Source organism: Spea bombifrons, chromosome 5 (genome assembly GCF_027358695.1).
Source record: "Spea bombifrons isolate aSpeBom1 chromosome 5, aSpeBom1.2.pri, whole genome shotgun sequence".
NCBI classification, from domain to species: Eukaryota; Metazoa; Chordata; class Amphibia; order Anura; family Pelobatidae; genus Spea; species Spea bombifrons.
This window is the reverse complement of record NC_071091.1, coordinates 76,668,114-76,681,733: the sequence shown is the minus strand read 5'-3', so window position 1 is coordinate 76,681,733 and position 13,620 is coordinate 76,668,114. Positions and strand designations below refer to the sequence as shown.

At 38.5% G+C, this 13,620-nt stretch overlaps 1 protein-coding gene across 1 annotated transcript in view; it reads right to left on the bottom strand.

Moving 5' to 3' along the window:
* The window catches only part of LOC128497704 (laminin subunit alpha-1-like), a 46,920-nt gene that overhangs the window by 26,258 nt on the left and 7,042 nt on the right, over window positions 1-13,620 (bottom strand). Inside the window, 17 exon segments of the mRNA XM_053467865.1 lie at window positions 628-726; window positions 2,117-2,259; window positions 3,025-3,218; window positions 3,662-3,748; window positions 4,527-4,648; window positions 6,235-6,372; window positions 6,463-6,583; window positions 6,720-6,841; window positions 7,214-7,566; window positions 7,947-8,094; window positions 8,833-9,069; window positions 9,210-9,346; window positions 10,488-10,668; window positions 10,914-11,020; window positions 11,937-12,009; window positions 12,339-12,407; window positions 12,689-12,931. Coding sequence (XP_053323840.1) covers window positions 628-726; window positions 2,117-2,259; window positions 3,025-3,218; window positions 3,662-3,748; window positions 4,527-4,648; window positions 6,235-6,372; window positions 6,463-6,583; window positions 6,720-6,841; window positions 7,214-7,566; window positions 7,947-8,094; window positions 8,833-9,069; window positions 9,210-9,346; window positions 10,488-10,668; window positions 10,914-11,020; window positions 11,937-12,009; window positions 12,339-12,407; window positions 12,689-12,931 — 2,574 coding nt within the window.

Here is a 13,620-nt window from a genome sequence, read left to right as displayed (position 1 = left end):
GAGCAATGTATAGATCATTTTGAACCATTTAATAATATCACTGAATCTTAAACGCTCCAAAGCACCTGTATGTAATAAAATATTTTACATAATTAACCTAATTTTAATTGATCTCGCAGGATAGATATACGAATTTCATAAAGCAAAAAAAAAGAAATACTACAGTGCCCTGAAAAGGTATTTATTGTAATTATGTCTGTGTGTGTCTAGTGAAATTAAACCCAATTATCTATTATATTTGGTTAATTGGTTTAGTATCTAAGGGGGCAAGGGTCAGATTTTTTTTCCTTCTACAAATGAAAAGATCATTTAAGAACTGCACGTTATCTTTGCCTAATATTAAAATTATTTGGATGATCAAAAAAAAAAAAAAAAAAAAATGGTGACAAATATGCAAAAATAGAAATTGGGGGCAATTGCGTTTTTGTAGCACTATATGTATTGACCTTATTGGACACATATGAGGTCTACTTTTTAATATTTGCCTTACTAGATTTTACATTAAGAAATAGACGTAAATAGAATTAAAGCTGTCCAAGGTATAACAAAGCAAACTTCATATTATGGCGATCTTAATAAAAGAGGCACTGTAGGAAAATCAATCTGCAGATTATGGCGTGTACTCACGTGCTGCTCAAGTTGGAGGGTGTCTTTAGACAAAGAACTGAGCTGCTCCATTGTCTTGTCCAGGGATATTATTGGGCTGACTCTTATTGGCACAGACTCCTGAAAAACAATCCAAATTTGTCTAGTTATTGAGAATATTGAGAAACGTGACTTAAAACTACACATTTTACTTGCATAAACCTAGATAAAAATAATGTAAACTTTACTTGGGAATATACCTAACAGATGGAATATACCGTATGTACATATGAAATAAATGAATATGTGTTTTTAGTCAAATACATTTAAAAAATGTAATGATGACATTAACCTGACTGAGAAATATAAGAGATTCCAGAGATGCCATAATAAATGCTCATGGACCTTGGACAGGAATACAAATCAAATCTGTACTTCTCCAGCCTGAACATACATGGATTATTATTATTTATTGTTTTATATAGCACCATCAAATTCCGTAGCGCTGTACAATGGGTGGACAGGACATAACAAGTAGTATATAACATAACAAATTGACTTACAGAGACAACAGGTGAGGAAGGCACTGATCAAACAAATTTACAATCTAGAGATACAAGCCTAAAACATGCAGAAATGTATAAATGGCCAAAGAACAGGGTATTTTATAGATAGATAGATGCTATTTACTTTCAGTTTATTTAATGTGTGACTTTCAACACTTTGTATTATTTTTTTTTTCCGGGCAGACCTCAAAATAAAGTGATTGCTGTTGATTTAGACTTTAAGAGCTGTTGCGTTTCAGCTATGTGCTCGTAACCTTTCAATAAATCCTGTGAGCCCTTTCCATGAACCTCAATGTTTGTTGTATCTTAATCTCCTATCAACCATCGTTTTTGGCTTTTAAGGCATATTTAAATATGTATTAAAATTATATTTGCATATAATTGCCTCTGGTAATTGGCGAACATCATGCTCTAAGCCGGGACCTGATTACATTACGGAGAGAGCAGCAACTTCATCTACAGATCCAATTTGAACAGTTTCAAGAACATCATAAAGACCCTTTATTAGATTTTATCCAGTTTTCCCCGATCTGGACAGTATCAGCCACAACTTGTCTACAGAGAGCAACTACATTATTTGTACGGAGGGATGGAGGGAAACTTAAAGTAACATAATTAATATTTATTAAAACACGTTCTTATTCACAAAGCTGCCTATGTTATAATATTTCATTTGCAATCTAATGTTGTTGATTAAAATTAAACTAGACCCACATTCTACATATATCTACCATTTCTTCTGGGAGGCTGTTCCACTTATCTGCCACTCTTACAGTAAAGTATAACTTTCTTATAAGTCTATATTACAGATGGATGGATGAAACATGATGAAAGCAAGCGATAGATAGATAGATAGATAGATAGATAGATAGATAGATAGATAGATAGATGATAGATAGATAAATACCTAATCAAATACCGCCATATCTGGTTGAAATATGTGTTATACGTTTTGAGTAAGATACCTTAAAGTGATTTGTCACATTTTCCAAGTTGAATAGAGTTTGATGAGGTGGTCTACCAATACCGGTCATATTAAAAGAGAAGATGGCCTGGTGCAAACTATCCAAATCATCAAGTAAGGTTCCAGTGCAATCATCATCACAAGCTGGAAATAAAAGAACAAATAAATGGTCAAAGCCATGGACAGGCAGGAAACAGCTTGAGTACTTTATACCCCAGTAGTATTAGATCATTTTATTAAGGTGCACTGAAGAAGTGGTGTTAAGATATATCTATTAAGAAGTGTTGCATGGATCCTACAATAATAGACTCAACAGGTTCTAAAAAACCCTTTACTTCCAATCAAAGGGCAGCACTACTATGTAGCAGCTTGGCCCGTCACTATGTATTATCACACGCAGGACACCACTGAAACAGGCTTGGGTAAGTTTCCCTGAACGTCTCACATTAATAACGTTATCCCACACAATGAGCACGAAGCATCTAGTAAGAGTTGGTGAAGGAATCGTTAAACAGCATTAAATAACGAGGACACTCTTTACCCGTATCTAATTATAATATGAAATAAAACATATTCAACGGTTTCATATCTTATTATGTTTGGGTCACATGAAGTGCGATTTATTAGGTGCACCACTAGTGGCAAGGGTGACCGCCTAATTTTTGGCTTAGATTGGCCATTGTACCGAAATGTACTTGTTCGTGCCTCTGATCCATCACTTTCCTTGCATTATTAAACTTTTTCGACTATGTGTGTGAACTGGTTCTTTTGACTTATAAGTTGCTCTTATCACAGCGTCATTCCCCGTCCACCCAACTCTATATACCTATGTCAAAGGTCCCTTTCTTCCACTAACAAAATAGCTAGGTTATCGGCACAGTATAGAGTGTACTGATGTGTGTTACTTACATATACATTCTTCTTCCAAAAGAATGTGTCTTAATTCACAAGTATCACAAAGACGGCCAGTTACTCCTGTTTTGCAAATGCACTGGCCGGTTAGCCGATCACATTCATTATTCAATGAGCCGCTTGGGTTGCAGTCACATTTCTGGCAGAAGCCATCAGGCTCATTTGGATTTCCGTAGTAGCCAAGAGAACACCTACATGTTACAAAACATATACAGAATACATTATTAAATACTTTATGTTTGCACCATAACTCCCTTGCATCATAAGTAGCTATTGTTAAAGAAAATGTCAAGTTCTTATTTTAGCGTCTTTTAAATAACTGAACTGGTCCAACTTTTCTAGTGTTTCTGTGAAGCCCAACAGCTTGGCCAACACCGACAACCTGGCTTGTTTCATAGGCTTCAGTGATAATAGCATTTACAGGAGCCACTGAGTTTAGTGCTCGCCTCAAGCTTTAGGAAAATTGATAGGGTTTTGGTCCAAAAGATGACAGGGTCTTTTGCTGAAGATGGCATAAGCTATTGGGAAAACACAGAAAAGTATGTCTTCTTTGTTGTTTTCAATGTTCGCCCCCCAAAAAAAGAGTAAAAACTGACTGTAATACTCTCTTTTCAATAGCACATATGGTCCTTACCTTTCACAGTATCGCCCTTCATATCCAGGTAGACAGGCATCACAACGGAAATCATTAATACCTTCTAGGACGCATGTGGGGCTAAAACTAGGAACATAAACAGTAAAAGGGAGTTTAAAATGTTTAACAATTCTTCTCACAATTTATAGCGCAGAACTGCATACTGTCATATTAGAGCAGATTTTATTTCTCTATGTTTATATTTTTATACTTAATTTCTCTAATTTGCTAATACAGCATGTAATCAGAGCTATATTACCCTAGTCAGCTTCCAAGGACAGGAGACCTCAGAAGAATGCCAGCTTCAAACGGCCTATTGAGCCCCAGCTAGGAGGTTTAAGAGATCAATCTACTCAACACAGCACATTGTTTTGGGAGAAGGAAGAGGTCTGAACTTCTCCGTCATGCTTCCGCGTGCAACTGAATATTTAGTGCCAGAATATGGTGTCATGCGCAGACATCATCTATCTATATGCAGAGGTGGAGTGGTCAGACAGATCTATACCACCGTAAAGGTAGTCATTCAGACACTTGAACTCTGTATTCCACTGTACAACTTAGTACCCCATTTTCACAAAAGCTTCTAAGTAGGACATTGATGTTAAGCATATATTTTTGGCTCATTTGCAGACGCTTCAAGATGCCTTCTTATGGTTATTTCTCAACAATATAATTGCGGTTTATGATACCATATCATGTTGATTCCAGCATTAATGCTAAGAGGACTAGAAACTGACACCATCAAAAAAGATTCTAAAAAAAGCAATATTAAAACATAAATATCTGATTTGTGGAGTAATGGCAGACAAGGGAGAAGACTGTACACACATTTCAACATAAAATAGGTGTTTAGATGTAAAATTACCTCTGGCTGTTGCCCTTGGGACAAGCACACAATGAGCAATCTGCAATTGACCCAGTTACTTTCCCATAGTAGCCAGGAGCACATAGATGGCAGTGGTCACCAGCTGTATTATCTTGGCAGTCCTGCAACATGACAGCAAACCAACAATCAGCATTGCCTATAACTGGTTGTCGCTGGTAATACACTAATCCTTCACTTAATACTGCAGCAAGGAGGTTCTATAACAATGTACCCACTTTCAGGTAATGATCAGGGAAATTGGTGAAATCTGACAGTATGGTTTTTAGACTGGTCGATGCATGTTATCTATTGCTATAAGGCATATGTTTTTATGAAAGACACTTTTTTGCACTCGGAGATTGATTTTTTTGTTCACTATGCGGTGTTAGACATGTGAGCATAGCTAAATAGTTATGGTATTTTTATGGTATTTTATTAACATGTTGGCCCGCTAATGGCTGTATCTATTGTGAGACTGTGAGCCCCAGGGAGTTGATTGGCATGGCATCTGGGTACAGCTGCTATGCAGATTATACATATGGGTCCCTGGGGTGGAGCAATTGGAGAGCAGGGTGGGCCAATGCTCCATTTCCCCCATTTTGTGGAAATTCCATGCCAGGTTTTCCAGGAGGCAAGAAGTCCACAGGATCCGGTCCGGGATTCCTATGGGGCCGGCATAAGGCACAGGTGCTGGACATTAAAAACCCCTGGAGCCTGATACTCAGAGAGACTGTTGGGGGGAGAGGAAGTTCCCTGTGCTCCCAGGGCAAGGAGAGACCCTGAAGAAGACAATCCCTGAGCCAAGTGAGGCAATACCTGCCTGGACGTTTTGTGTGTTGTCTGGGGGAGGTTTTCCAGAGCCTGGCGTAGCTGGGTCTGGCTGGCAGGTTGAGTTAGTGGGTGATTAGGCTGGTCAGTCTGGACCAGCATAGTTAAGTTAGAGAGGGCTCCAATTGGGAGCTAGGTTTTCTTTTTATGATTTGGTTTTTGGGGTTTAAGCGGTTAAAATAAAGCGCTGTTTTGTTCAAAGCTACTGTTCCTGACTCTGATTGCCCCAGAGGACTGTGCTTAGGACCCCTAAAAGTGACATGTATGGCCCTCATGCTATAAGGTTTGTCACACTATTTTTTATTGAATGGGAAATTGGGATTATACAGTAAATTATTGCAAATTATTAAAATATTAACCAACTCTCTGGTGGGGGAGTCGTAGGATAAAATTGTACAACGCCAGTGGGTATTACATGCAATAACATTCACCTTAGTCATCTGGCTTGATCTACTATCATTTAAACTAATATTTAAATGCTCAAACAGACATAACCACAAATGGAAAAATATTTATCTAGATGGTCTAGAGTTACAGTTTTGCACATACATTCAGAATCATACAAAATACCCCTGATTTTACTTATATATAACATAGGTAGACTTGAATAAATGAAAATATTGTTTCAATTGTAAATGTTGACTGACCCCTTCAATGTGAGGCAATATTAAGATATGAAATAATATATAAATACGATGTAAATACTGAAAATATATTATCTCTCAAGGACCCTAAAATTGACAAGTTTTCACCCTAATTTTATTCTAACATTATTTTAATGTTAGTTATTAATGTAATTACAATGTAGAATGCATTATCATAAATGAGACTGAAATGTAATATATCTGGCTGCTTTGAGATCCTGTATAATGTTACATACCATGCATCTGCCAGTATCTGGATCACAGATCTCGCTGTGGTTGCTGCACTGACAGGGGACACAGGGAGGGTTTTGGAAACGTAACCCTAAGATACTGATTTCTGAGAGCTTCTCTCTATAGTATCCAGGTGCACACTCCTAAAGAAAGAAAAAAATGGGGTGAAAAGGGTAAATCCATTGTTTTTGAAACGGCAGAATAAAATTCTACTTTTTGGAAATGCAACCTACCTGACATGAAAGTCCTCTATAACCAGGGGGGCACTCGCAGACCTCAATGAGATGAGCAGCTTCTCGGCCAGAATGCATGTCTGATGCCTCCACCGCAATCTCCATTGATATATTAGAGATCCTAGGAATGTTCAAAAAAAGAGGAAAATAATAGGAATTTAACACAGAATGAACACATTAACTGATGACCTGATGTTTTACAAGCACATAAGTATAACGTGACTGTGATTTATGTACATAATTTACTAAATCTTTACCTGCTTTGTTGTAATCCATATCCATAAGATGCTTTGATTAGAATGTAATCAATGTTGTTTAAAACATACATGAAATCTGATCTTGTTACAGTCTGTTCAGAATCAAAATACCTCCAGTTATTCTGCAAATGACAAGCAAATAAAGGAAACATTCAGTGAAGTTAAATGGTAACCATTACATTGGATTAAACAAAAACACAGTTCCAGAGAAGTTTTGTGATCACAGCATAGACCATTGGATTGCTCACATTTTGCTGTCCTACTCTTTAGAATAATAATGTCTAAAGCATCAGAGACAATGTTCCAAAAGTCTGTACCTTGGCACTGAACATTCAACTAAGAGCCTTAATCCTTAGCAGCATTATGAGTTGGTTACTAAGTAATACATATGTTGGTTTGATGTGGCTCAGTTTTATTTTGCCCAGTTGGTTTTAACTGTGGAGAACTTGAGCAGCTGCTGAGAAGCCAGGCTATTACTTATATACAGTACTTACCTCTGTCATGCTGGCTTGAATCTCCGTTCTCACCGCGTTTCCAGGAGCAGGGGTGTACATAGATATAATCAGTTTGCTGGCGCTCCCACCTTTCATTAAAATCTTCGGCTCAAAATCAGAGGAACCAGAATCTCCCAGAGCATAATAAGTAATGACATATGACAGCATTCCACCGTAGGCCAAAATCTGTGGCCAGATAAATAGAAGATAAAAGTGTAAAACATGGTTTACATTGCCAGACAAAATAAAAAGAATGACTGTTAATGCAACCGCAAACATTAGACCTTTACGGCTCAACAATAAATTTTTATGTTATATTCATATCTTGGAATTCTCTGGGTTTGACCAGGATTCTCCGGGTAAAGCCCCGCTTCCTCGGGTCTTCCAGTCTTTATTTTTGCTTGGCAGGGGGCGGGACTTGGCTATATCCAATCTCCACCCACTTCCTGTTTTCTCCTACCCACTTTGCTTTGACTTCCCTTCTAGCAGGCCCCTATACAAGACCAACCCCGCCTCTATATGTGACTAGCCCCACCCGCCATCAAGGCAAGGCCACAGATATCACATTAATATGACCATTTTACATGTATCAAGTTAAATATTAACTACTGTTCTTACCTTATTATCTAAAAACTGTTGTGGTAATTAGCAATGCTAATTTTAAAACTTTAAATTAGAATAGAATGTATACTTGGTAATGGGATACAGGACAATAAATACAAATATCAGTGACTTACAGGTATGCGGACATAGCCTTCCATTTCGGCACAAAGCTGGGATACTCCAGAACAGAAACAGAGGGAACAGCCCAGTGGATTCTCAGCATGAAGAGCAAAAGTGCCAGCCTTACACTCGTTGCAATAACTTCCAACCACATTGTCCTGTAACAAAGCAGGTGTATAAAATCACGTTTTTAAAAGGACAAAAGTACACATCATTTTACACATTTTGCAGATTAGCCATTTGTATAATGTGTTCTAGCTCTGTTACTTAAGCCCAAAATACTAGACAATCACCTAGATTCCTTATCATACTGTCGGTGGAGTTGCATTCATGAATAGCATAATAGATAATTAATCATAAATCATCTGTGCGCCTTTGCACTGTGGATTCTACGGTATCTTGGTCAAAATAAAAGTTTGCTAATGCAACCAGAGAGTTATGTGACAAAAATGGCCCATTGTACCTTAAAATACACATTCCCAATGTGATTGATTGAATTTGGTTGAATCACAATCTATTCCAAAAAGCAGTGGCTAAATCTTGTGGAGGCCAAAAAAAGCCTACTTTAAGGGCTAAACATTTTCTCTTTAATGTTTAATACAAAAATTCAATGGATTCTAGCTGAATTGGCTTCAATGGGAGCAGTGCAGGCTGCAGGACATGTGCTCTCGGTGCAGACAGGGGAGAAGGAGTCTGGTTTTGTTACTAAAAACTGCAAAATAATGTACAGTACGTGACAAACTGCACGCAGAAAAAATGCATTGGTTTTACACAGAACATTGTTTTCCCAAGGATGTTTGAAGCTATACAATGTATTATACCATGTTATATATTTTTTTATCAAGTTATGTTATAAAACACGTGTTGGAGTAATACAGAGAACAGGGTTTATTTACCTTACAAGCACATTCGCCGGTCTCTTCCACGCAGCTGCACACCTTCCGTTCATCATCACACCATGCAGACTGCGTGCCTTCGGGATCACAGTCACAAGAAACGCACTCGGGATATTTCCTATATCCAAACAGGCAGGCGCTGCAGCTCTGTCCACCAAATTCCTTTCTGCAATGGCACTGGCCAGTTGAAAGGTCACACTGGAGGCTGTTGGACCCATCTTTGCTGCAGTTACATTCCTGAAATCAGACAAATACATGACATCTTGACATTTGCAGCATTAATATGATCCTGTTGGCAGATATCCCCGCCAGACCAACTAGGTTGTTGGTCACATGGTTATCCGGCACAGGCTTTGATAATTCTAGAGGTCTCTTACCAGACATCCAAGTTCTGGATCATGACCCCAGTAGTTGGTGTCACAGAATTCACACTTGGGTCCATGCGTATGAGGAGGGCAGATGCACTCTCCAGACTCAGGATCACAGTTATTCTGGGTGTGTGCACAGTCACAAGCTGGGAAGGAAAACGTAACACAACAATGTTGGAAAATTGCAAAATGTGAAAGGGGGACACTTTTTTTTAAAAAAAACTCTCCGATACAAGCAATTGCATCACCACTTAAAACACACTTTATTTTTGTCAGCACAGTCATGCATATTAAAAATAACCAACACATTGAATTGAATTCCCATAAGGCTCAGCCAGACATACTACTTCCATGATGCTGGCTGAGCGTCATGGGAAGTGCAGCAACAGTAAAGCTGCAGATGCTAGCTGTGAACTACAATTCCTATGATTCTCAGCCATCCAGCCAGGTGTCCACCATAATGCTGGCTGAGCACCATTGGAAGAGTAGTCCACAGCAGCAGAATTTTTTTTTTAAATTAAAAAAGGCTAATGTTATCCTCCCTCCATTGATTTTTGGAATCAAAACGTTTGATACTGCAAAAATTGATGACATTATTCTTCACGATATTCTTGTAAGAAACTTTTATTTCTTTGTTAATTCATGTAAACAATTGTTTCATATTTATTAAGAAATTTCCTTTTATTTGCCAACCCCCCCAGTTATGCACAGCTGCCCCCAGAAATGCATTATACCCCCTATATGACACTCTGCCTTCCTGATATGCCTTATACCCTCCTATATGCCGCTCTGCCCCATGATATGCCTTTTAACCCCCTATATGCCTTATACCCCCCTATATGGCACTCTGCCTCCAGAAATGCCTTATACCCCCTATATGCCACACTGCCTCCAGAAATGCCTTATACCCCTATAAGCCACTCTGGAGGCAGAGTTTAAAAGGGGTGGGACGAAGAGCTGAGGCACGGCCATTGGGCGGCGCGGTGGGTGCACGCCAGCCCCTTTATTTTCATTAGACGCCGGCGGCCGGAAAAGGCTTTCAATCCCGTTTGCAGCCGCTCAGCGGCTGTTTTCAATGTTGATCTGCCGGCCAACATTGAAAACAGCCTCTGAGCGGCTGCGAACAGGATTGAAAGCCCCTTCCGGCCGCTGGCATCCCGGGACAGAGACCCCAAATCGGGACTGTCCCGCCTGAATCGGGACAGCTGGGGGGCATGCGATCATAGAATTGAATATAGCTATGCATCAGCTCCAAAACATAACTAATCAACACTGTGCAAAACCTACGAGTGCAGCCGCCATCCTGGTATGCATAAAATCCATGGGCACAAACATCACACTTGAGTCCAGCTACTCCAGGTACGCAGGTGCACTGCCCGGCATCATTACAAGCATCTGAAACGGAGCCTGACTCGTTACAATCACAGGGGAGACATCCAATGCCAGACGTCAAACCGTAGAATCCATGCTGTGGGAATAAACCATAAAGTCACTCACTTTCCATGAAAATGTATTTAATTCCTAGAGTGCGTTAATGGCCCTATAGAAGTGCCGTTTGCTTAACCGGATCCGTGTTGGTGAGTCCACAGGAGAATACTGTTATGTTATCTATCTTTGTATCTGTTATAAAATCAACTATATTTAATTGCCCTGATCTTATTCTTTTTACACTATACATTCACTTTAAGAATAACCGGTTTTATTGTTTCTTACCACGCACTGATCGCATCTTTTTCCAAACACATTTGGTTTACATTCACATATGCCAGTCTCGTGGCGACAAATGCCTGAAACAGAGCTTTCAGGATGGCATTGGCAAGCTTAAAAAAAGAAAAGGAAAAAAATAGACGTAAATAATGGTCAACTTTTTTAAATTAGCAAATATACACATTTAAAAAAATAAATATGATACATAGTGAATAATGCATTTGTTTGCATTCAAAAGCTTAGTCTGCCAGAAAAAAAAACCAGCAGATGTTTAAGGGAAAAAAGAAGGGAAATTCCACAATAAACTAGATGCCTTCATTCAACTATCCGAAGACATAACGTGCATACAGCTATAGGGATTAATCAACGGGAAATGTTGAGGCACAACAAGAAATAAAAGGCACAAAAAAGACAATCCTAGTCAAGTAAATGCCACATTTGTGACACCAACGGAGAGTGCGCCGTTTTCTTAACTAGATCGGTGTTGGTGGGCCCACGGGAGAATACTGCCTCCTTACTACAAAGAAGGTGACTCCGTCCTGAATCACAGGGGCTCATACCCACCAACACAATATGTACAGTCAACCGCAGCGGTATTTATGTCACGCGAAATGCTGCCGTACTTAAGTTATGGCGAGTGCTTAAACTTTTTTTGTTTTGTCATATTAAAATCTCCTATGGGTACTTAATTTATTAGTATGATTACTTTGCATTATTATGTTTATCTTAGCTATACTTCTAAAGTATTTGCTCGGCTGCACAGTCAAGTCAAACGGGAGTTAATATATGCATGGAATCAGCCATTCACAATCGAGTGGGCGGGGTTATCTGGCTGACGCAATAACAAAGGCACCAACGATGGATTTCTTGGATGGATTTGTACCTTTGTACCTTTTTGTATGTTTTTTATTAATGGATAAATGTATGTAGTTATTTCTGCTCATAAATTGCCACTATAGTTTCCATCGTTTATTTTATGGGATTTTAGAGTAATAAACTAACATTTATCGAAAAGCCTTTGTCTGCTACCTTCTTCAAATTTTACTAAACCTCCAAACACCGCGCAAACTCTCTTCACTATCAGACAGTAGGTGATGAATGGCTGCTTTATACAGAATATGCTTAAAAGACCTTGTAACAAAATATGAAACAGCTATATGTTTCTTTAAATTCTGTCTATGGAAACACTATGACTGCTCGAGCGATATTCCAGCTGTTTTGTTTTTTTTCCTGAAAGCAACAGTTTTTATCTTGATAGAGACAAAATTCCAAAGATAATCAAAGGAATTTAACACTGCAAATCTTTTTTGGTTTTGATGTAAATCAGCCAATTATAACTAAATACATACTGATATATATTTTCCCTATGGGAGAAACTACAGACTGCAAAGATTACTGCTCCTCTTATCTTTGCTCCCTGCAGACAATGACCGCAAGGCTGAAGAGATCATCAAAGACAAGAATTTCCAACAAATTGTCCTTGCTGGTCATGTCATTGGTCTGTAGATTAGATGAGGAAACACAACAGCAATCTCATTTACTAATACAAGCAGAGGGCAAACGGTTGTACATGGTCTATCTGCGTGACAATGGAAGCACAGATTTCTGCTCCAGGATTCTGGAGAAGGCATCTAAAAAACAGGCTGTTGTTTACGTACATTGGGATGTAACCAAAAAAGCAAGGTTCCATGAATCATGGTGAAAGTGATGGGTATAAATACATACTACACCAGTCTGCAACTATTTAATCAGTGGAAAAGTAAAATTTGAAATAATTATGCCTCTCCATGTTCCAGTGGCACAAGTCTTGAATAAAATGACGTGCAAATCACTTCATCATCCCTTCTGTACGTTGGTGGCCCAAGTCTTGGTGTCACGTTGTATCGACTCAAGCACTCGTAGTCACTGATTGCATAATACTGCCAAGGCGTGAACTCAACACCATCCTGAGAACGTTCTAATATCCAGTTACCTGGCCGTGGGGAATTTGCTGCTTTAATTATTATGTATGCAACTTGGAAGATCTGCACACAAAAAGAATGTTTCATTAAATACATATTTCACACAAAAACATTTTCTTTTTCATTCCTATTGCTACACAATTGCTATAAGACACTGCCCCTCAATTTGTCTTTTCTTAACTGTATTTCCAGGGTTATAAGTTACCTCCTAATTGTACCAGGCAAAACACTTGTAAAGATATATTTTCCTAACAATTTGCACCAAAAGGATTAAAATATGCCAGTATTATTTTTTTTTTCTTTCCATAATACACATACTGCACAAATATGGATATTTGCAAAAAGAGAATACATATTATAGCTCTTAACTAATTATTATTTATCCATTTCTCATATTTTGCAGAACTGTACTTCAGGTAAGCAGTACAAAATAATTTGGATTTACAAGAAGAAAAGATAAGGAGAGCCCTGCTAACTGAGCTTACAATCTAGATATGTGTGTTTCCCATTCTTAAGTGAAAACCTTAATATATATTTTTCAGGGGTTTGTAATGTGCATTACTATTTATCCATGAAACTGCGCTTATATTACCATCACAGTATTTTCTCCCCCACACTGTGTATTCTGCTAACTTGCCTCCCTGTTTGTTATATGGTTGAGTGAACGACAAATGAGCCGGTTCATATTGTACTGAGATTTTTTCTGAATGGCTCCAGAGTCATGAGTCTTAACAAAGCTACAGCTGATGTAG